This window comes from Lates calcarifer, linkage group LG5 (genome assembly GCF_001640805.2).
Source record: "Lates calcarifer isolate ASB-BC8 linkage group LG5, TLL_Latcal_v3, whole genome shotgun sequence".
NCBI lineage: Eukaryota > Metazoa > Chordata > Actinopteri > Centropomidae > Lates > Lates calcarifer.
The window spans coordinates 1,218,669-1,244,401 of NC_066837.1; the positions used below are offsets into that span (position 1 = coordinate 1,218,669).

Genomic DNA, 25,733 nt, shown 5'->3' on the forward strand with positions numbered 1-25,733 from the left:
GGGAGCTCAGTCGTAACGCGGAACGGTCAGGAAAGACGGAGGGAGGACGAAACTACTCACACAAACAGTTTTTCCTTTATATCCACAGGTGAGGAACGTGCACAGGTGCGACGTACAGTTTGCTAAGATGCTTGTTATTCGTGGCGCCATGTTTGACGCTTGTTTTATGCCTGTAATGTGAGAAGATAGAGCAGCGAACCGTGGCTAGTTTAATGTCAACAGGTGTTGCAAACTAGCTGTCGGATCCGACATTAAGGTTAACGACCTGATCTGAGAGCTGCTGTAAGATGATGTTTCGTTCAGTAGTTGACAAAGTATTATTGGACAAAATGATATTATATTACAGTGTGCTAGCAAACAGGCTACAAATTCCATGTTCTGTATTTATAGTTCGTTTACTTTGTGAGTTATATTTTACTGAATTATAGTTTTACTCATACAGAACTGTTTTTTTTAAAATCTGCAGTATAATCACATTCACATTCATCTGGCACTGTCTTCGCTCAGTAGGTAACTCTACCACACTTTAACAAATACTCAGGTGAAAGAAGTACTGAGTTTGTTTACTCAAGTAAAAGTACCAATACAACAATGTAAAAGTACTTCTTTAATTCAAAGGCTTAAAGTAAAAGTACCTTTCTCTAATCTGTGATTTTGTGTGACATTCTGAATAATTACATTAATAGTAAACATCTGTGACAATCTGACCCAACTGGATCCAGTTTATTTGTGTCTGGTAACATCTAAAAAAACACAGATTTAATCTTTGAAATTAATGTTGTATTTTATGATATTATATGTTTTTGATGTTAAATTCTACAGAAATCTTGATGTTAAAATCTGACATTTAATAAAATAGAAATACTCAAAGAACAAGTACTTGGTTACATTTCACTGTTGTCATTATGATTAGATACCCTGCCTCCAAGATCTTTACTCCTGTAAAAGTACAGAAACTGTAAAATGTAACTGAAAGTAATGATTTGATGATTTGATAATGATTTCAGAATTATTGAACATCAATCACAGATAATGCAGTAAAGGACAGAACTCTTTGTATTAGACCTGTAAATACTGTATGTCTGTTATCTAGCCTCCATCTAGGAAAGGGTTTGTCAGGACAGTTTAAATATTTCTAGAGAAACTGAACAGGAGCTTCAGCACCATCTGCTGTTCACATCAGCAAATTACAACCTGCTGAAGAATTCACCTTCAGAGTGAAACCATAATAATGAAATAATAGTTCAGAGATTGATTCAGATCAAAGCCCACTGTCTTTGTCCTTTGTGTTTTTGGTATTTTGCAGTAATCCAGACAAGTAGCAGTGTCGTCTTTCACTGTGATTGTTGGTCTTAAATTCAAGATCCTTTATGAGTCTTACAGAGCTCTCACATACTCGAGCATGACCAGTACATTTTTCTTTTGATTTGTAAAATGGGTCAAAATTAAAAAGAAAAAGAAAAGGATCTAATTCAGCAAACTGGCAGTTTGAACTTTGTAGATTTGGTGAGAAAGAAAGACGAAAGACAGTCGAATAAGTACATGATACAGTAAAATCAAAAGAGCAAATGAGCAAAACAACTGTAAAAACAACACATGTAGTGTAAGGAGATGATATTCACATTGTCCAAAAGTAAATGTAGTTAGTATCTGTCAAAAATGTACAACCTTCCAAAAATCTCATTTTTTACAATTATTTATAAAATACAAGTTACCAGGCAAAAGAAATAGAGAACATTCTGTAGGACTACCAGACAGGAATAACAATAATAATAATAAATCATGGATTCCATATTTCACTGCACACTCCTCTCAGGGCCAGAACAATTAGTACCAGGTACAACACCTCAGCTGCTCTCAACAAACTGATTGTTGCCTCTTGAGATTTTTTTTAAAAGACATGGAATATCTGTTCACGCCACAGTGAGTGCAGAGACAGTGTGGAAAAAGGTCCAACCCAGAACCCAGGGTACAGAGGTTCAGTGAATGTGGTTTTAAAGGTGTGGAGGTGGATCAGAGAGTCAGAGGAGACTCTGTAGAAGGACAGACGACCGACAGGACAGTCCACATACACACCTACTCTGTTAAAGGAGAAAGGTGAGAAGGAAGGGATGGAGGGTGGAGTGAAAAAAGGTGGGAGCTGTGTTTTCTCCTTATTGTGACTGACACTGAAGTCACTATTGTGACGAACATCGTCATAAAAATGAGAGAGCTCATCAGAGCAACTCAGACTCCAGGACTGATGAGTCTCTCCAAACCTGCAGTCAGAAAGCTTCCCTTTCCTTTTGATTCCTCTGTAAGTCACTGCTATATCAACTCTTCCTCTCCACTCCACCTCCCAGTAACAGCGACCAGTCAGACCAGTTCTACACAGCAGCTGAGGCCACCGGTCAAATCTGTCTGGATGCTCTGGATATTTCAGCTTCCCCATCGCCGATGTCACCTTCCTGTTATTGTCAGACAGCACGAGGTCTGTGTTCACTGTGTTTGTGTCCAGTTCCAGTTCACAGGAATCTGATGGAGAGAACAGCAGCAGTTTATCATCTAATACAAGTGATGGCTTCATTTGTTTGTTATTAACAGACTATTCTTTAGATAAAAACATTAGAATGATTCATCTGTCAAACTGAGAGATGGATGTAGATACACAACATGAACTTATTGTGCTTGTTTTCATGAATCAAAGTGAAGACACACTCACACTTCCTCACACCAGGTTTCAGTCTCTGCTCTCCACCATGTTCCAACCTGGAGGGAGAAACAAAGTCAGAATGAACCTTCAGAAACTTCATTAATGCTCTTCAGAAAATTGGCAGATTGGTCTCTACATGTGTTGATACTTGGCTGCATCAACACAATCATCAGTCCCCTTCCACCCTACTCTCCACATTTTGCTCTTCTTCCCCAGAATGAAATTCAAGCAGAAGGGTCGCCATTTTGACTCAGTGGAGGAGATTAAGCAAGACTCACAGATGATGTTTCACCTGCTTCCACAATGAAGCTTTCAGGGATCCTTCCCAGTGAGGCAGGAGTGCTGCTGCTGCACAAGGTGACTACTTTGAAAGGGATGGTGGCCTAATTTAAATCAGGTATGGTTTTTGGTTCATTATCAACACAGTCTTGTTCACACTTCTTATGATGCATTTCCAATGCATGTGATAGTCTACATGAAGTTAATATCATGCTTCAACAGTGTTACTTCAATAAAATTCACTTCTCAAAGTTTGTCTTTTCAGGACAAAATTCCTGTGGACAATGTTTCCTTTCTGAGCTAAAGTGGTTGATGCGAAGAAAGGGTCAGCTATTAATGTGCCTTTGGAAGCCTCAGGTAACCTGCTGTGATCTGACAGTTGAACAACGTAGTTTTGTCTTCAGGGAAAAGGTTGTTGAACACTGACCTAAGTGTGCAAACGATGAGGCACTGGTGCTGGCTGTGGAGCAGGCCAGTGTTGACTTTCTCAATAGTTGACTTACCTATATACAATAGTTGGAGTGAAGGCACTGACCATGGAAGTAATGCAGTGTTGTGTTAGGTTTACCCATCGTCCCAAATGTGTCCATCATGAGAAGACTATTCTGGTGCATAAGGATGTGCAGCTTGCACTTGTTCTTTCACAGTTTGAAGCTGGTTGATGATATCTAATGTGGACACTTTCAGCTTCAAAGCTGACATGAGTGCACCTCGGATGACTACTATTTTTTTGCTCTGGTCCAGCAGGTCTTGTCTGATGTTCCATTTTAACAGTTTTAGGGGATGGGAGCTGATTCACTAGTGTAGGTCTGTTGGTGTATGTTGCTAGCACTGGTGGAAAAGGTCTGATAGCTCAGGGGGTAGGGAAGAGAGGCTTAGTTGCATCTTGGAGCAGGTGAGGCAAGCTGTGGAGGAATTTTCACTGGCTCAGCTGTGTGTGGAACATCCATTACTGAGGACTCAATAATCCTCAAGGTAGACAGGGGAGAATGTCTGATGGCGTGAGCAGGCAGTCTCTGAAAGAGCCTCTCTACGTTCGCTGTACTTTGACATCCTCCTACTCTGTTAGATCCTAAACCACTTGAAGAGCCAATGTCTCATAGCCTCTCAGAGGCTGGCAGGGTTCAGGAGTATATGGAAAGCAATAATCATCAATCAGCAATCAAATATTTTAATCTTCACTCAATTCACTTCACTAGGTAGGTGGATGACTGTGTGTGGTCTAAATAAAGGAAAGAGTACAACTAAATATGTCATTCTTCACATTCACCTCAAGAAACTATGATACACTACTCTAAATTATATCACATACAAATCTAAACTGACATGTATATTTACGTACTCTAAACTCCCAATAGCCTAAAGGAGTGAATGTGAGTGTGCATGGTTGTTGTCTCTACAGGTCAGCTCTGTGATAGACTGGTAGACTGGAGATTGGCTGGGGGCTGGTTGATGGTTGGTTGTTACATGTTTGGGGCCCAGTGGCCAACACTGTCTGGACTGTTGCCAGGTCACCACCTTCAATGGGAATCAGTGTCTGACCCTAATGTCAGCCAAACCCTCTGGGTTATTAACCTCTGTGGGACCATGTGAACTAGATTTTTGAACTCTGTTTGTGAAGCAGTTTCTCAAGTGAAAGACAGCAGTTTGTCAGACCCACACAGATCCTCAGTCAGTGGGAATACTGAGCACATCAGTTACTGTCTGTACTTTTAACAGCAGTGCTGCTGATTCAGACTTAGAACCATCAGGCCTCAGCTTGTCAGTGTGACAGAGAAACAGTGTGTGAGCTCTTCTTGTCTCTTCATACCTGAGAGTTTCCAGTCTACACTGTGGGTCCTTCAGCAGCTTCTCTCCTGAGTCTCCTGGATGGTTGTAGCTCAGGTCCAGCTCTTTCAGATGGGAGGGGTTGGATCTCAGAGCTGAGGCCAGAGAGGAGCAGCCTTCCTCTGTGATCAGACAGCCTGACAACCTGGAGACACAGACATCACAGCTAAGCATGATTTAATGATTTATGATGATACTGTCAAATGCCCACAGAAAGTGTAACTGTCATTGGTTGATTAAATGATCTGCTTCACAAAATCACAAATCACTAAAATCATATCAAGTATTCAAGAATTCAACAACCAGTGAACTGGAATAATAAACCAGAAGTCTTCATGGGATACACAGTGGCAGTGATGAGTTATAGGAAGTGTCTTTGGTCAAACTGAAATCTAATGAGCCTGTACTCCCAAGGCAGAACAAAAGGAAATAATTAATTTTACTTAGTACAGTTGTTCTGAGACTAAAACGTGTATTCCAGAAGGATGGCACCAAACTTTCAAGAGTAATCTCCAAGGTGAAATCCTATAGATTTGTAATATTTTCTGAGACATCCTCATGTACAGTACTCCTGTAAAGCAGCATTTAAATGGTCTACTGACCTGAGAGTCCTCAGTTTGCAATGAGGACTCTCCAGTCCAGGAGAGATCAGCTTCACTCCTGAATCCTGCAGGTCGTTGTTACTCAGGTCCAGATCTCTCAGACTGGAGGACTGGGAGCTGAGAACTGAGGACAGAGCTTCACAGCTTCTCTTTGACAGGTTACAACCGATCAGTCTTAAAAAAAAAGACGCACAGTATGTTAAGTAGAAACATTAATCTCTACATTTAATGTGAGTTATAACTATATTTTGGTATCCAGCACTTTTATAGCACTGTCTGAAAAAGTGATAGAATGACATAAGAAGATACTTTTAAATTACAAATGTGACAGTTATAGGTCACTCTTAAAGATACACAATAAACTCACAACTAAGTGTAAAACAACTCATATTTTTCAACTTTAAGCCTGTATTTAATCAAATAGCATCAGCAGCAGTAAAAACAGCAGTGCTGCTGGTAGAGACTGAGAACCATCATTAAGTTTGTCAGTGTGACAGAAACAGTGTGTGAGCTCTTGTTGTCTCTTCATACCTGAGAGTTTCCAGTCCACATTGTGGATCCTCCTTTAAAGCAGACAGCAGCTTCACTCCTAAGTCTCCTGGATGGTTGTAGCTCAGGTCCAGCTCTTTCAGATGGGAGGGGTTGGATCTCAGAGCTGAGGCCAGAGAGGAGCAGCCTTTGACTGTGACCTGACAGCCTGACAACCTGGAGACACAAACACAGACTGGGTTTTCTCTCTGCTAAGCATGATTTAATGATCTGCCTTGCGACTTTGTGTTATATTTACTGTTGAAACACAGAAATCATATCAAGTATTCAAGAACTCAACAACCAGTGGTTGAAGTGGAAAAATAAACCTGGAGTTTCATAAGATACTTATATGAGTTGTGCTCCTAAGTAGCAATGCAGAGCATTTGGACCAAATTCTTAAGATTAATCTACAAAGTAAAATCCTATAGATTTTTAATATTTTCTGAGGCATTCATCCTCCTGTAAAGCAGTATTTAAATGATCATCTACTGAACAAATAGTCTCCTGACCTGAGAGTCCTCAGTGTACAGTGACGACTCTTCAGTTCACGACAGATCAGCTTCACTCCTGAATCCTGCAGGTTGTTGTTACTCAGGTCCACTTCTATCAGAGTCGAGGACTGGGAGCTGAGAACTGAGGCCAGAGCTTCACAGCTTCTCTCTGAGAGGTTACAGCCGATCAGTCTTAAAAAAAAGCACAGGACATAAATTTTTACATCACTTTTGACAGCAGCTACAGCAGGAAAACGGCAGTGCTGCTGGTACAAACTGAGAACCATCAGTCCTCAGTTTGTACAGAGAATCAATGTGTGGACTCTTGTTGTCTCTTCATACCTGAGAGTTTCCAGTCCACATTGTTGATCCTTCAACTTAGCAGATAGCAGCTTCACTCCTAAGTCTCCTGGATGGTTGTAGCTCAGGTCCAGCTCTTTCAGATGGGAGGGGTTGGATCTCAGAGCTGAGGCCAGAGAGGAGCAGCCTTCCTCTGTGACCTGACAACCTGACAACCTGGAGACACACAAACACAGACAACTATGAACATGAATCTTTGTGAATGTCCCTGTTCAATTTTATTCTGAATTTTAAGTGTAAAAGAATTCACATATTTCAACTTTAAGCCAATATTTAATTAAAAAAGGAATCTTTGCAGTTCCAGCAGTAAAAACAGCAGTGCTGTTGGTACGGACTTAGAACCATCAGTTTGTCAGTGTGACAGAGAATCAGTATGTGAGCTCTTGTCTCTTCATACCTGAGAGTTTTCAGTCCACATTGTGTATTTTCCAGTCCAGCAGACAGCAGCTTCACTCCTGAGTCTCCTGGATGATTGTAGCTCAGGTCCAGCTCTTTCAGATGGGAGGGGTTGGATCTCAGAGCTGAGACCAGAGAGGAGCAGCCTTTGACTGTGACCTGACAGCCTGACAACCTGGAGACACAAACACAGATGCACTGTGAGTAGGAATCTTTGTGAATGTCCCTGTTAAATTTTATTCTGAGTCCTACGTGTCAAGATAAATTCAAAATCCTCAGATCAGTATAAAACATACGTGGCAGTTGAGCTAACTGATCTCAGTGATTTTATCAGATTTTACAGATTTCTCAGACATCCTTCTGTAAAGCAGCATCTACAGAAGAAAACAGTTGTCTCCTGACCTGAGAGTTTCCAGGGTACAGTGTGGACTCTCCAGTCCAGGAGAGATCAGCTCCAGTCCTGAATCCTTCAGGTCGTTGTTACTCAGGTCCAGCTCTTTCAGAGTAGAGGACTGGGAGCTGAGGACTGAGGACAGAGCTTGACAGCTTTCGTCCGACAGGTCACAGCTGATCAGCCTTAAAAAGATGCCACATTACATTAGAAACATTAATCTCTACATGACTAATGTGAGTTTTGATAGGCACTGCTGTTACAGCACTGTCTGACAATGGAAGTGACTGACATAAGAAAAAGATTCAGAATTACTTTTTTAAACTTTTTATGGGTAGACAAAATGACACTGATAAAATCTATTAAAAGTTACCACAATTAAAGTACACATAAAGTGCTATGAAAGAGTATTTTCCCCCCTTTAAGATTTCTTCTGTTTTTGCTTTTTTGGTTCGATCAATTACAGCAAGTCGTCCAGGTCCTAAAGCAGCAAAGCAGCCTCAGACCATCACACTGCCACCACCATATTTGACTGTCGATATGATATTCTTTTTCTGAAATGCTGTGTTAATTTTACGCCAGATGTAACAGGATGCACACCTTCCAAAAAGTTCCACTTTTGTCTTGTCAGTCCACAGAGTATTTTCCCAAAGGTCTTGAGGATCATCAAGATGTTTCTTTTGGCAAATGTGAGATGGACCTTTGTGTTCTTTTTGTCAGCAGAGTCAAGTGTGGCCTATAGTGCTTTAGATGTTGTTCTTCGTTCTTTTGTGACCTCCTTTTTCACACAGGGCCAGGTTGGTTTGGATAGCTTTTTTCCCCTAATTAAAGGAAATCATCATTTTCTTATAAATATATTAAGCTACATATGCACCAAACTTGCCACTTTTATGACAAAATGAGTGATAGGGTTAGCTATGTTGCTCCATTACTAAACTTGTTGGAAGATAGAGGGACTACATATAAGAGACAGTTACTTGTGTTATAAATCACCATCCATATGGATTAAATTTACAGTGCAGAACCTGAACTGAGATGCCTGGAGGTGCAATGGTCTTATTACCTGAGTCTCTGGAGTTTGCAGTTTGAACTTTTCAGGCCTTCAGAGAGCAGCTGCACTCCAGAGTCCTGCAGTTTATTTCCACTCAGGTCTAACTCCTCCAGACCAGAAGACTTCAAGCTGAGAACTGATGAAATGTGCCAGCAGCATTCATCACTGAGGTTACAGTCACTCAACCTGAAGAGGAAAAACAAAATGACTTGACATTTTTGGAAATATTTCCTCTGTCCCTCAACACTTAACCACAATCTCAGAGCTTCAGAGTACTTGGGTTTCTTGAGGCCAAATACTTACACAGCTTTCTTTGCTGCTTTGAGCACTGGTACCAGCCTCTCCAGAACTTCATTCGATTTGTGGTACTTCTTCAGGTCAAAGACATCCAGGTTTTCACCAGAAACAAGCAGAACAAAAGCCAGAGCTGACCAATGTGCAGGTGAGATTTTACTGACATCTCCTGAGCTCTGGTATGTTTGGACTTGCTCTACCAGAGTCTGGTCACCCAACTCATTTAAACAGTGGAACAGATTGATACTCTGATAACTGTTGGGCAGTTTCTTGATTTCACTGTGAATGTACTTGATTATTTCCTGGTTGCTCTGCAGACGTCTTTCTTCAAATCCAAATATTTTCTGAAGAAGCTTCTGATTTTTATCCTGTGACAGACCAAACAGGAAGCGCAGAAACAAGTCCCATTGTCCATACTTGCTGACCAAAGCCACTTCGACTGCACTCTTGTGGAGGGGGATGATAGGAATCTCTCCTTTCTCTGATGCCACTTTTACCCTTGTCTGGATGTGAAGCAAATTTTTTCGACTATCTATGAAGGTCTCTAATACATACAGAGCTGCAAGAAACTCCTGAACACTTAAATGTATGAAAGAGTAACACTCCTGTCTGTGAAGACCATATTCCTTTCTTATGATCTGTGTACAAACTCCTGAATGAACTGCAGCTTGTTTCAGATCAATTTCACAACCTTTCAGGTCGTTTTCATCGAAGATCATGTTGCGCTTCTTTAGCTGTTCAAATGCCAGCTTTCCCAACTTCATGATCAGATCTTTGTCTGTTTCACCTTTCTCATAATCCTTCTGTTGTTTCCTCTTTGTCTCGATGATCAGGAAGTGTGTGTACATTTCAGTCAAAGTCTTTGGCAACTCATTTTCAGGAGTATCTGTGAGGAGACTCTGGAGAACTGTGGCTGAAATCCAGCAGAACAATGGGATGTGGCACATGATGTACAGACTTCTCAACAGCTTTAATCGAAGATGACTGAAGATCCTCTGAGCCACAATCTCGTAACCAATCGCCTTTTGAAAGTACTCCTCCTTCTGCTCATCATTAAAGCCTCGTACCTCGGTCACTCTGTTGATAAACTCTGGAGGAATCTTACTTGCTGCAGCAGGTCTACTCGTGATCCAGACCAGGGCTTTGTGCAGCAGCGTTCCTTTAATTAAATTGGTCAGCAGGGTATCAACTGTTGTGGTCTTTGTGACACAGCGACACATTTGACTTTTGTCCAGAGGAAATTGGCTTTCGTCCAGGCCGTCAAAGATGAACAGAAAACTACAATTATCATAGTCTGATGTTTCCAAATCCTTCACTTCTTTAAAATAGTTACCTATTAAGTCCATAAGACTAAAACATTCGTCTTTCATTGAATTCAAGTCTCTGAATGTGAATGGAAATACGAACTGGATGTTCTGATTGGCTGTTCCTTCTGCCCAGTCATGAGTGAATTTCTGCACAGCAACAGTTTTTCCAATTCCAGCGATTCCGTTTGTCAGGACTCTCTGGGGACGGATCTTTTCCTTTGGTAAAGGTTCAAAAATGTTATTGAGGTGGATTTTCTTCTCCTCTCTTGTAGACCTTTTACATTCTAATTCAGTCACTTCATGTTCATTATTAACCTCCCCACTGCTTCCTTTTGTGATGTAAAGCTCCGTATAGGTGTCCTTTAATGGAGTCGATGATCCATTCTCCCTTGTTCCTTGAAACAGATTCTTTGTTTGATTTAGAAGGTAAGATTTTAGGTCAGCTTGGCACTTTTGGATTGTTCTTTCTGAAAGATTAATAAAAATATAGTTACATGTATATAATGTATTTTCTCATGTTCTTCCAAGTTAGCAAGTACTGCAGGTTTACAAACAAACCAAATACAAGAACCAGACCTGAACCACAGTGGAACTACATCAGTTCCAGACAACAGATGCTAGTGGGCTAGCAAGATTCAGGTTAGAATTTATTCAGAAAGCAAAACAGTGTGTAAAGTAAAAGATGATGGGGAAGAAAACAGGTCATGGTCACTACCTTGACTGAGAGAACATTTTTAATTCTGTCACCTCCACAGCACCTTCATTAATTCACTCCACTTAAGGTTTAATAAAAAAAACTTTGCTGGATGAGACTTTGGTCCATTTACGTTCGGATAGTTTGTTTATGTGACTAAATCCAAAGTGGCAGAAACGAGATACTGACTCATATTTTCATTTTCTCATTTTTTAAAAAAAAGATGAGGAAGCAAAAATAGAGATGAATTCTCTTCAGCCAGTTGTCTGGTACAAAACATGGACAGACAGTGACAGAAATGAGAAAACAGTTTTTCATTTCCTTGTTTTGGACTCCAAAGCAAATAATATAAAACAAAATACAATAATAATAATAATGATAATGGCAGTAATAGTAATAATAAAAATAATGTATTATATATTTTCCAGTGTTTTTTGTTGTCAATGATTGATAGGGAGAAAAGTGGCAAAAATAACTGGCAAAGACACATTTAGATTAAAAACATATTTGTGGTAAGTTGAAAATATAAGTAAAATATTTGGCAGAATGGAGAAACCAATCAAACTACTGAATTAGTTTTTCTGTTTTTCAATCTAAAACAAGGAAACTCATGAAGGGAATTCAACTCATATTTTCAATTTTGTATCTGTTCAAAACAAGAAAATGAAAACATGAGTTTCTGTCACTTTGGAGCATTGTTTTTGTTTTTGTTTTGTTTTTTACCTTTGGTTTTGGAATTAACATCAGTCTCATCTGTCCTGGGAGCAGAATGGACTGAAATAAAAACACAGAACATCTCTTGAGAAACACATGAATAATTCAATGCATTAAGTTACATTTTAAACAATTACACAGCTAAACATAATAATTTGGTTTATAAACTCAGGGGAAACATTTACCATATGTGTTGTTGACACTGACAGTTAGATTCCCTTTCACATCAACATCAGTTAACTGAGGTGTGTTGACGATGCCTCCACTCTGAGCGCTGACTGTCCTGTTTCCAGTTTCCCTCTGAGTTACAGCTGAAAAAGAACAGATAAAATGATCAGGAGTCAGGAACCACAACTTTACAAATGTCCTTTGACCTAACCTGAGTATACAGGGTCAGAGAGTCTGTTTTGTTAGAGATAATTTAGCAAAGACCTGAAAGATCAAGCACAGATAAAGCTTGGTATAAAGATTTTTCTTGACCTAAAATTGTTGAATACTTGGAAGGGAGCCGAAACCAAAATGTGACCTCAGTAGAAAATCTGTTCACTTTCTGCTTTTGCTGCCAGATTCATTTGGCATACATTTCACCTACTTAAAAACAGATATGTTACATAATGTAAGACAAATAATCTGAGAGGAGTAGTAAAGTCAATTTGTCGTTTAAATCTACATTTCTGGCCGTAGTGTTTCAGCTCTGATGGTAGAATGTCAGTGTGAATTGTAAGAAAGGTAGAGACCATAAAGGAGATTCATATCTTTTCTTGTAATTTTACATCTGGCGCCTCTGTTCCTCTTCTCTTCACTGATTTATTGTCAACATGTTTTTATTTCTTGTCCCTCCTCCTCGTCATCTGCTTTCACATGTCATTTTCTTATCCTCCCCTTCCTTCTTTGTCTCACTTTCTCTGTCACTGCTCTCTTTCCTGTGGTGCACTGACAATGTCGCGATGGTGCCCGCGCTGAAAATGACACCATCACGTCTTCGTCACTTGTCGGTCAGAGTTTAACGGATTCCCCGGTTCTAGAAGACCTGGGAAAGGTCTTGGATGGTAAAATACGGTGCAGCGCTTTCACATAACATGCGCTTTGATTGGCTACCGAGACGTCCTTCGGGTTCGGCAGGAACAGACAGGGACAAACTTCTGGATTTTTGAAGAAAACTTGGCAGCAAGTAGGTCACATTCCCCACGGCAACTGACTCCGAGTTAAACTCGTCTTAGTTTCTAGAGGGAAACCCCCGTTTCGTTTTTCACAAACCCGGAAGCAAAGCAGAATGCTCGACCACATTTATACTAGTTAGTGTTAGTCCTGGTTAACCGACTACCTAAGATCCAGTCTGCTTACCTGTATATGTAGGAGTCCTCGTCGACGTCGATGGTCGACTCTCCCGCTCCGCTTCTTCCTCTGCTGTAAAGTTTTCGGTCGTCCTCACCTCGCGCGTTACAGGTCTGAAATAATTTGTTATTTTGGGGTTTTTTCTCGATGGCGATGAGTCCTTCTCATACTCCTCTTGTTTTTTGCGTTTTTGAGCTCCATCCTCACATTTCTTTTCCGACATTTGTGCAAAACTGCCCCACGCCTGAACTGAAAGGGAAGAGAGGAAGTCCATGTACAGTTAAAAAAAACAGACACGTCATATCTGTAATACGAAACGCAACCAGTTCCGTTAGGCAACAGACAGTTCACAATAACCACCAGTAGTTATTTAAATACCAATCAAGATAAAAGTTCTAAGTAATTAATTGAAAGGTGGAGAAGACCATTGTCTGGTCAGTGGTGACTGTCCAACTTTCCTAAATGTAAGAGTGGGAAGGGAAAGAGAACAAGTATAAAGGGAAAGTTAAAGGAGTTAAATATAAACCAGATAACTGATCAGAGAATAAGCAGTTTACTATTGTAGTATAGCAGCAGTAGAAGATTATGATTGGAAGATTATCTTAGTGGAGGCAGGTAACGTTTACATGGAAATATAATCTGACCCTATGTTTTCTTTCTTCACTGACACAGAGGAAACTGAAAAGACAAGAAGAGACCGAGAGAAAGCGAGGAGGTGATGATGAAGAGGAGAGAGGAAGAGCAGGTACTGATCAACACAAACAGACTGACCTGATGACCACACAGATATATGTTCTCTGCTCATTACACTGGAAACTATTCACTGCAGTCTTTAACAACATACACACAGCTTCATTACTGTGTCAGAATATAGTGTTATTATATAAATGAATCTATATAAATAAAACACATTTTCCTCTGTTTATACTTTGTTTGAGACATTTCTATAATCCAGGTCAAAAACCATTCAAACTCAAACACAAAGATTAAATAAACAAGGTTTAATAATTTGACTTAATTATGTTTAATGCACGTTGTCAGGAGAGTCAGAGACAGACAGTGAATACAGAGGGAGAGAGAGAAGAAAGACTAGAGGACGGAGAGAGAGACGAACAGAAATAATGGAATGATGAAGAAAAAGAGGTGAGGATATAAGAGAGAGAGGAGAGGTTATGGAAAGTAAAGAAAGACAGAAAAGAGCCTGAGAGAAAAAGAACAGGAGACACAAGCAAATATATGTAGATACAAGAAATCACTCAATGGAAAGAGTCAGTTATTGTCCCCATATGAAAACCAGGTCAGGATGTAATCTGATTTGACTTCACATGTAGGAAAGTTCAAGGGAAAAAAGTGCTAAATGAAAGATGTAAGGATCAGACAGAGACAAAGGAACTATTAAAGAATTACCAAACCTAACAAGGAGAGTTAAACAGCAGTTTATTGTGATGGAAGCAAAGGTCATTGATCAGATTATATTAATTGTGAATAAGAGGGAGAATGTAAAAATGGGTTAAAAAGAATAAGAGGTTGATATCAGTAAGAATAGGACTGATTATAGTAGTATATAGTGTTTAGTATGGTCAATCCAGGTGACAGTAATACACTAAATAGCTGCCAACTGTAGACTGACAGTTTGGAAACTTTCTGGGTGTTTATGCAGTGATTCTGTCGGTCTGTATGGATGTGTTACTGCTACTTCTACCTCAGTAAAGGATGAGTACTTCTTCCACCACTGTACGCAACAAATGAAACTGAAAACGGTCTGATGGTAAAAATGTAGTTTTTAATGAGAACGACCAACAACCTCAGAGAGACATCTCAGCAGCTTCGTCTTAACATCAATATTTTACAAGTTCTACTGAAACTCAAAGGACTCTATGTATGACTCTATGATTCCAGTTACATTTAATGCCGTGATACATGTTTGTCCAAAAAGCATTAAGAGCACTTTCACAATGACTTTTTCACACTGAGTCCAAACTGGTAGCACCAGGAATAAGAAGAATAAATAATAAAAAGACAGACAGACAGCACATCTGGAGCTCAGAGTCCAGAGGACGATGGAACGGTTTTTAGTTTTTAAATGAATTTTCAACATGTGGAGGAAAAAACTAAATAAAACAAAAATAACACCTACTCTGAGAACGTTAACTCCAAGAACAGAACAGAATGAGAATCGTGAGGAACTTTTTTCATTTGGCTGACGGAGACATTTCTACAGATACTGGAGGACGTCTGGGTGACGCTTTAGTGTTTTCAAAAAGCATCAAATCAACTATAAAACCAAATGCACAGCGGCTGTATGTCACAGTTAGCTAATGAATTACAGCTGATCGGATGAACAGCGGGTTACAAATTATTCAAATAAATACCAAACTGTACATGTTGATGTCTAATGCTACTGTACAACAACGTTGAGGCCTTCAGTTTCATCTCGACCTGTTATCATCTGTACAACTCTGGTTATATTCTACCCTTTCCTTCTTGTCAACAAATCCTACATGCAAAGCCAAACAAACACTGAATGCTCACTACAGCATTGAATGTGAATTAATCCGCTGCTGAAAATAGTTCCTAACAATTTTTTTTTTTACACATTTGTGACGTGTTTTGATGATTTACATCTTCAGTAGCAACCAGCAGGCTTGGAGACAGAGTGTGAGTATGTGTTGAGAGTCGGACTAATCCACCGTTGGTTTGAGTCTGCACATGAGATTTGTTGACAGTAAGAAAGATAATGTCACCAGACTGATTCTTTAACACAAGACTAACAGTTTACAGTCTTGCTAGCGTCCCCTAGAAGCTGCAGTGTTTGTTAGAGCCACAATACAAACAACATCCTGGTTTGTCCTGAAGGTGGTGCTACACTTCAGAGTTTATCCTTACAGCAGAGATAACGAGAACTCTACAACATAAAACTGAACTCAGGAAACTGAGGTTTCATACTTACTCAAGTACCACCTCATGCTTATTCTAATACTTTTTTGTGCTAATTAGTAAATGTTGGCATGCTAACGTGCTAAACTATAATGGTAAACGTGGTAAACATTATCCCTGTTAAACATTAGCATGTTAGGGTTGTCACTGTGTACGTTAGCATGTTGATATTACCATTTAGCTCAGAGCACCTCAGAACACCCTCACGAGGCTGCTAGCTTTACTGTAGACTCTTACTCTTGTTGTTTTTTCAAGGTAGTTTATGAAACGGACTAAGTCACTGGCTTTGAAATGTTTTACAGGTACTGCTCTTTGTCATTAAGGAGACATATTGATGGAGGAAAAGGTGGAGACACACTGACGGGGAAGAAGAAGGGGCCCAGGATCCCTGTGGGACTCCATGCCTGTTACGGATTAGCTGATGACTAAAAAAGACTCTGATTTAATAATCTGTCTAAAGACTGAATGACTTCTAGTCAGTCGTCCTTTACAAAACAAAGATTTTAGAACCAGGTGTCCACCAGCAGGTACGCTGCATGTAAGTCCTGTGGGAAAGACAAACTTCAACCCCTAACGCCTTGTTCACCAAATATTAAAAACTCAAATTAGGATTTTGTTTTGTGTAAATGTGTCACCTTAATGTTCATGAGTGAAAATGTCACATTTTTTGAATGATGAAGTCACTCTGATTTTCCCACAGGACCTGAACACAGCAGCTTCAGACTGAGACTGAATATTTTCTTTCTTGTGTCTCTTCAACAGAAACTCAGTTTGTTAGTGGAGGGAGGAAGACGAGGCCGTCTCTGATTGGTGGATGGCCAGGCCCGACGGCTGCTGGGTGGAGCTTGGACCTGACCCCCCGAGGTTGCCGCCGAGGGTCATGGGAGCGGGAGGACGAGGGTTTAGGCGGGGGGGCAGGGGGTTAGAGGGGCGGATGAGAGGTGGAGGCTGCTGCAGCGTGGGCCGGGGCTGCAGGAAGCGAGCTTGCTGTTGGAGGGGCGGGGGCTGGCGGTGGAGGGAGGGTGTGGCTGGGAGGGAAGGCCGCAGGAGAGGAGGAGGCTGGTGGAGGGAGGAGGTGGTGGTGCTGGACGTCACCGGAGTCTGAGCTGAAGAAGAAGAGGAGGCAGCAGGAGACGCACCTGAGGAAGTCACCTGACCCTGCAGAGAGAAGAGGGCGGAGGCAGAATTACTTCACTGCAAGTTTAACGTCTCAGCTTCTTGATTTTCGCAAAACATTTAAAGTGAAACCAACGTCTGTCTGAAAGAACAGAAATCAGATAATTTGGAAAATGATCAGCAGTTGAGTGTCTCACCTCTTCGTCTTCTTCATCTGTGCTCTTCCCTGACGGAGTGGTGGAGCTGTTTTTCCCCTCCTCTCCAGAGGTGGCGCTGTCTCCGTTGGGAGCTCGTGTTCCCTGCTCGGCCTCCCACTCCTGCAGCACCTCCTCCAGGTTGAACCGCCGCCGGTAGTTCACAAAGAAGTTCTTCACCTGGCCCACCGTCTTGTTACCAATGACGTCTGCGATGGCCTGAAAGTCTTTCCCGTATTTCCTGACACCTGGAGAACAGCGTATGCATCATCATTAGACTTTCAGACTTTTTACCTGGTCACCTGCTGTTACTACAACCAGTGATGAAGCTCACCTTGAACAGCCAGGAGCTGCTCGTCTGTTGTCCATCGAGCGTTCACCTTCTGGTTACACTACAAGATGAAAACATCAGAGTTACAGTGACTGATCTGCAAAAACTGACAGTTTGTATCTAGAACTAAAAGTGATTTCTACAAATGGATGTTGATGCAAACTGAGCACTGCAGAAAATCTAGAACTGTGAAGTAGAAAACTGTCCTGTCACTGTCCAAAATGGTTTAGACTTGTGAGACCAGGAAGTGTTGAGCTTCAGTGTGTTTGTACCTCAGGCAGCCTGAATTCTTCGATCCCAGACTCCAACATGTGTTTCAGTCCACTGTTCATCTGTTTGGCATTTTGGACCTGAACAACAAGACAGAAACACTCAGGTGACTTTCAACAAAAGCCAAAGGAAACATGCATCTAACTCCTACTGCTTCTCTAACTCCAGTGTCCTTTTATTTCTGTCAGTGTCCTGAACCTCCTGCAAGTGTCACCACCAGGTGGCAGCAGAGCCCCAACAGATCAGCTTTATATTACAGCCATGTTTCCTGTGATGGCTTCTGACTGTTTGGTGAGTTTGTTTGTTGAATATGTAAAAACAAACACATTTAATGCCAACATGCTAAAAGAAACATGCTAATGTTAGCATGCTAATGATAAGTCTAGCTAATGTGATGGTTTACAGGTGTCCTTGTACTGAGTTGTGTTTGTTATCCCAGATACCAAAACAACTTCTTTTGACAAAAGAGCTTAGTTCAGTCAGATGGGTTTCTGGAGTTTTTGATCATATCACATGGTCTTCATTCTATAGATTGTAAATGTCCATATTTCTGTTTTTTCTTGGCATTTTAAAGCTGTATTTCAATTTCTGTTAAGCTAACATGGAAAGAAAAAGTAGCTCAGACAAAGTGGAATTTAAAAAACATCTACGACTCAGAGTAAACTGCATCTGATAGAAAGCTCAAAAATAGCTACTAAATGGACCATGAGGTGAGACTGCTTTGTCTTTCCAAGCTCTCAAGGCTAAACTTTTAGCCTCACCATTAAAAATATGCAGGTATATTAGGTATTAGCAGCTCCTGTTTGCACTGAACTCACAGATGTAGATAACTGAAATTACCATGATACTGAAGAAAACCTAAAAATATGATGATTCTCAGGCGGGTTCTGCAGTTATATGGAGTGTGTTTTTCCTATGATTTCTAGGCAGGGTTATGGACATTTATACACGATGGATATCGAAGATGATGTCCAGATAAATTGTACATCACACTGAATCTAAAACTATAGATACTATGTCTGTGCGTCTAGTTTCTGAGAAGACCTAGAGTGGCAGAGGACTAGCTCCCAAAACTATCTTGTGATAACTGACAAAAATGAGGAGCTGAATCTGGTGTTTAAACGCATAAATTTTCTTTTCTCAGATCCCTGGTCTGCAGGAGGACTTAGAAGGAGAGGAACTGCTGTAGTGCCTCCAACCTGTCTCTTGAGGGACACCAGCTCCATGTCCAGCTGGCGGAGGAGGGTGTTGGCGGCGGAGGCGCTGCAGGACACGGCCACCACGTCTTCCTGGGTCAGGTACATGCCTTTGGGGGGGCGGCAGCGGGAACGCTGGTGGTGTCGGTGCTGCAGAGTCTGGTGCTCCCGTCGACCCAGAGCCACCTTAGAGCCTGGCACCGTCGGCTCCACCTGGTTCTGAGGGTGAGATAATTGACAGAAGGGAAACTGAAAAAAAACTGAGAAAAGGAGTCCTGTTTTAGATTCCAGAGATTTTATCAGAAACCACTTGTAACGAGGCCTCAGGTGTGTTATTACCATGGGAACAGCGGCTCAGCATCCACGTACCTCTTTCTTGGCTTCCTTGTTGGGGTCATAGTCACTGTCGTTGGCTTCAATGGGATTGGCGTCCTCCATCTCCTCATCACTACGGCAACAACAACATGCCAAACGTTAAAATCAACTGAAGCTCTAGAAATCTTCTGGTCTGTCAATCCACAAAAACACAAAACGTACCCTGCAACAATTCTGATTAGCAAGTGATGATCATTTTTCAAGTTAAAAGGCCAAAAAGTCTTCTTCAGTTTGATGACTGTTGGTTTCTCTGTTTTCTATCATTATAAACAGAAATTCCTTGACTTTTCAACTGATGACCAAACAAAAAATGACATCAGAAGACATCTGCTTAATCTCTGGGAAACTATACTGCTGCCTTCTCTGTATTTTCTTAATGATTATTCAGTCTGTATTTGTATTCATGTTTAATATTCTCCTAAACAGACACTAAATTGAACATCATAGATTATGCAACAAAGGACAGTAGTACTGTAGTGCTGTATTATCTTTCATCAAACCTTTATCAGCCTCTACAGTTAAAATATTTACAGAGAATTCCAGGTGTTTTGTAATGGTGCATTTTTTTCTGAAAGTAAACTGAATAGGAGCTTCACCCCATCTGCTGTTCAAACAACAAATTACAACCTGCTGAAGAATTCACCTGCAGCCTGAATGAAACCAAAACACTAAAATAAACATTAGTTCATAGATTGATTCAGATCAAAGTCAATCTTATTTGTCCTTTATGTTTGTGGTATTTTGCAGTAATCCAGACAAGTAGCAGCATCGTCTTTCACAATGATTGTTGTCTTGAATGCCAGATCCATTTGTCCTTTTGCACATTTTTGTTTGGATTTGAAAAACGTGTCAAAATTAGCACAAAGAAAATGATCCAATTTAGAAAACTGTTAGCATGAAGTGTACTTTTCATCTACAAGACATCACCCATCTCCTTCCAAAAATTGGTATTTTGGGAGTCAGGCTTTGATCTGAACCTCTCTGAGCTCCTCAGATTCTGTGTCAGGTATCAGTGCGGATCAGGGAAATGTACCTGTCGTCTTGGTTGCTCCTGTTGGCCAGTTTGCGAGCTTGTCGGTCCATCAGACTCGTTCTGGAGCGAGTCTTCTTCCAGGAATAGTAGTACTTCACCAGACTGGAGATGGATTTGTCTGGTAACTGAATGAAACACAATAAAATTCAGCATGTTATTCTAAGTGTCTGACAGCATTATGGATAGGATTCCTACAGAGACTATAATGTAGAGACACAACAGTGTTGTTGTTGTCGTTGATGTGTCAGTTGTTTACCATCTGCTGGATGCGGTGGAAGCTCTTTCCGTGGAAACTAAAGGCCTGTTCAAACAGCACCTTGTCCTCCACCGTCCACTCGTCAGGAAACGGGGTGAAGTTCGGCAGGTCGGCGAGTGACTTCTCTATGTTGTGTTTGTGCCAGAAGAGCATGCCGAGAGCCTGGCAACATTCAGACACACACTGTCAGTGTTAACGCCATGCAGCTCTAAACGACGTCTAAATTTCAAAAAAGCTGAAAATAATTTGTGCACAACATTCCCAGGTTGTTTTAGTAGAGAGTCGAGGCAGTGAAACTAGTCCCATGTCTCCACCAGTTTTGAGCAGATCCACTCTAATCAAGAATGGACAACAAAAGTTAACAGTCGTACCAAGATGCCAGATTGCACTGATTACCTGTAGGCTTTCGTTCTATTATTACAGATATTTGCTTGTATCCAGAAAACCAACCATGGACCATCTATGGACTTCTCCACTGTTGCCTTCTTCATTCTCTCTTGCCAACTTGTAAAATGTGGCACGTCCACTGACGTCATCACCGTTCGCAGAAAACCAGCTTGGAGCCAACTTTTCCTGTTCTAAACCAATTATTTTTTGATAAATATTTAATCATGACCTATAAAGCAGTGCCCTAATAAACTAGAATCACCTTCTCGCGGCTGTATGCTTCCACCAACCAGTCCAGTTACAGTTAATTATCATATGAATTCTTGAGTTATGGTCAAAAATGTGTTTTGTGCAGTCACTGTGACCTTTGCCCTTTAACCACCAAAATCTAATCAGTACATCCTTGAGTCCAAATGAAGGTTTGGACCAAATTTGAAGAAACTCCCTCAAGGTGTTATTGAGATATCGTGTTCACGACGGACAAGCCACAAACATAATGTCTCCAGTCACAGCTGTCACCGGCACGGAGACGTGACGAGGCAACTAATTTAACTAACTAATTTAAATTCACATTAAAGATCGTTACATTAGCACGCTTTTACACAGCCTTTTCAAGGTTGAAATATTGTGTCCATGTCACCCCACCTTTAAGCCAGAACAGGAAATAGTGACAGAGGCAGAACGACGTCTTTATAAAAGGGACAGGCGGCATTGCAGAACATTTTGATGATGTGTAACCCTGCAACAGCAGCTTCGTTTGTGTTTGTAGACCACTTAAAATGTTCACAGCTGGCAAAGGCAAGTCCACACTTTCACCTGCCGTTGTTGTTTTGGAAGCAACACCACTTGTTGTACGTCACACTAGACGTCTCTGATTCCACGATGCTGGCACGCTGTATAAAACCACACACCGGGGTGGTAACAAGCCGCCTTCATATGGTTCTGTGTAAACAACCAAAGGCAGCATATTCAAGGGAACTCTTACTGCTGATATTGCAGGATTTCTGTGTAAAAGGAGCGTGCAACACCAAACCTGCATTTCCAGATTTACACACTCTGTAGGCTGTTTTGGAAAAGCTCAGTTTTGTGGGAGAAAAACTCAGAAAGCCCGGACAGAGAAAAACAAATTTCCTCTGAGTCTGTAACACTGAGAACACGGAGGGACCCACCTGCTCCACGTTGTATCCATGTTTCTCTTTGGCTATAGCGATGTATTCGTCCACTGTGGAGAGAAAAACACACACACTGTTAGTTCAGTCTGATCTGAGGACCTGAAAGACGACTGAAGCTTCTTAAAGACAAAAGACAGACAAGTTAACTCACGTTTGGAGTCGACGATGGTGTGATACGGAGACCAAACCAACATCCCTCCGCTGTCTTTATCTGTGTACTTGGTGGAACCTGAACGAGGGAAAATGAATAACGTCACTCTTTAGATAAGTTAGAGATAACTTCTGTTGTGAATTGGCGCTATATAAATAAAATTTAACTTGACTTTAAATTCAGCTGCTTTTCATTTGAACTTTTTCAACAAATGAAAAGTGAAAAGTTGTTTAACGTCTCATGCTGCTCTGAAACTGTCAGATTACACATTATAAATGTACACAGGAGGAATAATAGCTGATGATAAATACATTAATAAACACACAGATCTGCCTTTAACTACATTATAGTGAGTTATAAAGTGTTTGTTACATGTTTATGTAATGTTCAGAAGAGCTAAATGGTGGAGTTAAAGAAAATCAGAAACTGTTTAAATCAGTTGTGTTTCTTACCAGGTTGATTATTCGATGATCAGATGACAAAAACATCACTCCAGTTTACAAATATGACTTAAATTGTAATTTAACAAATAAAACAATGACCGGTTTTGCCTTTTTAAAGAATATAATCTTAACTTTTGTTGTCATAATTAATTGTCTAAAGCCTGTTAAGCTAATAACTCATCAGATTTTATCTTTTAACAGTAAATGTTAAAACATATTGAAACGGTGTTCATTCTATAGTTTGTCCACTAGGGGGACTGACAAGTTTTATCTTGACGCTGTAAAATGACCCGCTCATTATGAACACTGGTCACAGTTTGTAAAACAAACAAACAAACAAACAAAATAAATTAAGGGATCCTCCATCAAAAATATATCTCTGATATGATGCGAAAAAATAATAATAAATAAAAAAATGAATAAATTAAAATAAGAATAAATTAAAATTTATATGGATTGTTTTGTTATTTTTAAATGCATTAATATTAGTTTGTGTCCATAGTGTTTATAGTCTGGATGTTTTTTTTCCCTCTAGAGCTGAAACAATCAATCAGTTCATCGATTAGTCCATTAGAAGAACTTTTTCTCTGAAGCGATTAATCGTTTAGTCCAATTTCAAGCAAAAACACTGAAACATCTGTCGGCAGCAGCTTCTTAAATGTTTCGACATTTGATCTCCTTTATAAATGAATCCTCATGAGTTTTGGACAAGAGAAGACACTGTGATGGACATTTGCCCCAGTTTTACGACATTTTACAGATAAAAACAGCTGATCAAGAAAACAAATATCAGATTAATTTATTATATAAATGATCATCATGTGCAGCCATAGAGAGGAAAAGTGCACAGAAAATATTTAATTACAAAAACGGAGTGGAAATCAAATATATATTTACCTGTTGCAAAGTTTTATTATTATAAATACAAGTTATTATTGTTTATTTAGTGTTATGAATTACTTTTCCTTACAGAATATTACACATGATTGTTTTAGATGGAGAATAGATAAAACAAAGTCCCTACATGTTGATGAAGTAATAATTCATTAATGACACAAGTTGTCAGTGAGAAGTTGAGGTAGCCTCGGCTCATGTGTCTCCTGCAGCCTCCAACTTCAGTTCATAACAACTTCAAACTGGTTGTTGACACTGAGTGAAAACCTTTTAGAAACTGTCCACTGACTCTGCTGTCAGCGCTTTAACCCGTGTGAGCTCTGAGTGCAGTTACAGTGTGTGTTACCGTATATGCACCGAGGCTACCACCGTCCGTCACTCAGGTACAAACCAGTAAAAACCAGTAAAACCTCACCGGGCTCAAACTCGGGAATGTTGGCCTGGTAGTCCGCTCCGACCCGCATCCCAACATCTGGAAAACACGAGCAACAGACACGGGACGCGTTTTATTTAAGTGCAAAACGCGGACATAGGGGCAGAGATGAGGGGCTGTTCGAGGCTATACTCACCGTGCTCATCGTCGCTGCCGCTTTCGTCAGAAAAATGTCCGTTAGAGGCGTTGGACGGACTCTTGGTGCCGTTGGAGCGACCTTTCCCCAAATACTCCGAGCCTTTATCCATCATGCCCGGCATCTCTGCGCTCAGTTTCACCGTTTTTTAGCCGCTGTGTCGGAATATAAAATGTCAGCAGGAGCTGGAGGTTTTTTCTGCCGCTGTTCGCTCGCTCGCCGCAGCTCCGTCCGTGTCGCTGTAGCGCTCTCCTCTCCGCTCCCGCCACGTTTTACACGCTCACCTCAGGCTGTTTAACATCACAGATAACAGCTGTAGCGTCTCCTCTAAACTCTGTGCGGTTTTAATATGTGGAGTGTTTCACGCGAGGGAGAGTTTCCCGCTTTGAAGCCGTGACTGCACCGGGTCTAACCACCGCGGCGGAAGGCTTTTTACGCACCGCCGAGCGGCTGTGCGGCGACTGCTGCTGCGGAGCCTGTGGCTGGAGATCCTTCCGCCGACACAAACTAATAAACTAAAATAAAAATAAATAGAAAACAAAATAAAAACTGAGGTTTGACAGAAACAAAACTTAGATTGAAATAATTAAAACCAAAACTGAGTCTAAAACACCCGGAAGTCATAAACATTACAGATAAATCAAACTGTAAACATCAGTGTTTCATATGAATAAACATCACAGGTTATTCACATATTAAATATAATCACATTATCACGTCATATGTTCTAAAGCTGATTAAATGCTGGTGATAATTCAGCCTGATATTTTTGTTTTCCTCCCTGTTTATCAGTTTCCTGCGCTGAGTCTGCTGCACCAGCAGAGGGCGACACCGCACAACAATCAGATCCAGCAAACTGGACACTGGATTTATTCCTCACTTCAAATTAACTGTACTGGTGTAACTGGTAAAGAAAAAAACACTTGCGAAAAACAGTGCAGCCATTTTCCCTCTGTCAGTATTTACAACTAAGTTACAGAGTTTTTAATCTCACACGACTTCGACATGACATAAATATGTCTAAAACAAGGAAAACTTGGACCAACTGTTAAATTAAATGACAATTACAGTTTTATAAAGTGTACCTGAAACAGACAGATTTAAAAACCACCTCTCACATGTAACAAAAACCAAACCTGCTAAGGTTTGGAAGATCTGCACCTCTGCACAGTGGAGATGAATAAACTTCACATTTTCATGGTGAAAGCTTTGGAGAATTACATTTTTAAAATGTTTAATTGGGTGTAATATAATTTGACCATCAGCAGAAAATAGTTCCTGTGTTTCAGTGGAGTTTGTGGATATTCAGAGTATCAGGGACTAAGTTCCTGTTGATGGTTTAAAATGGACTTTTGTGATTCTTCCATAAGAAGCTGGAGGGGAAACTGAGCTGACCCTCCTTTTCTTATTTTGTTTCATGTGTTTTTCTGTTGTAGTCGAGGATC

At 40.6% G+C, this 25,733-nt stretch overlaps 2 protein-coding genes and 2 long non-coding RNA genes across 15 annotated transcripts; 2 read left to right on the forward strand and 2 right to left on the reverse strand.

The window, feature by feature from the left end:
* Window positions 1-694: 694 nt before the first annotated feature.
* LOC108892165 (NACHT, LRR and PYD domains-containing protein 12) lies at window positions 695-13,319 on the reverse strand. 12 transcript variants are annotated; one of them, XM_051070908.1, is made up of 14 exons: window positions 12,974-13,312; window positions 11,815-11,940; window positions 11,639-11,689; window positions 8,924-10,688; window positions 8,633-8,806; window positions 7,581-7,754; window positions 7,338-7,353; window positions 6,765-6,922; window positions 6,441-6,614; window positions 5,932-6,105; window positions 5,401-5,574; window positions 4,782-4,943; window positions 2,702-2,748; window positions 695-2,514 (listed from the first exon to the last, which is right to left on the reverse strand). In XM_051070908.1, the coding sequence occupies exons 1-14, from the start codon at window positions 13,236-13,238 to the stop codon at window positions 1,892-1,894; spliced, it is 4,083 nt and encodes a 1,360-aa protein (XP_050926865.1). In that variant the 5' UTR covers window positions 13,239-13,312; the 3' UTR covers window positions 695-1,891. The 12 variants fall into 12 exon arrangements, with proteins under 12 accessions (XP_050926865.1, XP_050926863.1, XP_018545102.1 ...); XM_051070906.1 differs by having other exon boundaries at window positions 6,765-6,938; window positions 7,180-7,353; window positions 12,974-13,309; XM_018689586.2 differs by lacking the exon at window positions 6,441-6,614 and having other exon boundaries at window positions 6,765-6,938; window positions 7,180-7,353; window positions 12,974-13,313.
* LOC127142512 (uncharacterized) lies at window positions 12,141-16,338 on the forward strand. The gene is made up of 3 exons (XR_007813320.1): window positions 12,141-12,800; window positions 13,637-13,709; window positions 16,204-16,338. It is a non-coding gene; the product is annotated as an uncharacterized LOC127142512 (long non-coding RNA).
* On the reverse strand, window positions 14,728-24,723 carry rcor3 (REST corepressor 3). Its single transcript, XM_018689596.2, has 12 exons — window positions 24,289-24,723; window positions 24,135-24,191; window positions 22,383-22,460; window positions 22,229-22,281; window positions 20,673-20,834; window positions 20,417-20,541; window positions 19,378-19,456; window positions 19,012-19,227; window positions 17,815-17,892; window positions 17,546-17,603; window positions 17,215-17,459; window positions 14,728-17,059 (listed from the first exon to the last, which is right to left on the reverse strand). The coding sequence occupies exons 1-12, from the start codon at window positions 24,410-24,412 to the stop codon at window positions 16,676-16,678; spliced, it is 1,659 nt and encodes a 552-aa protein (XP_018545112.1). The 5' UTR covers window positions 24,413-24,723; the 3' UTR covers window positions 14,728-16,675.
* Window positions 17,610-19,104, forward strand: LOC127142516 (uncharacterized). The gene is made up of 3 exons (XR_007813329.1): window positions 17,610-17,918; window positions 18,001-18,103; window positions 18,957-19,104. It is a non-coding gene; the product is annotated as an uncharacterized LOC127142516 (long non-coding RNA).
* Window positions 24,724-25,733: the final 1,010 nt, after the last annotated feature.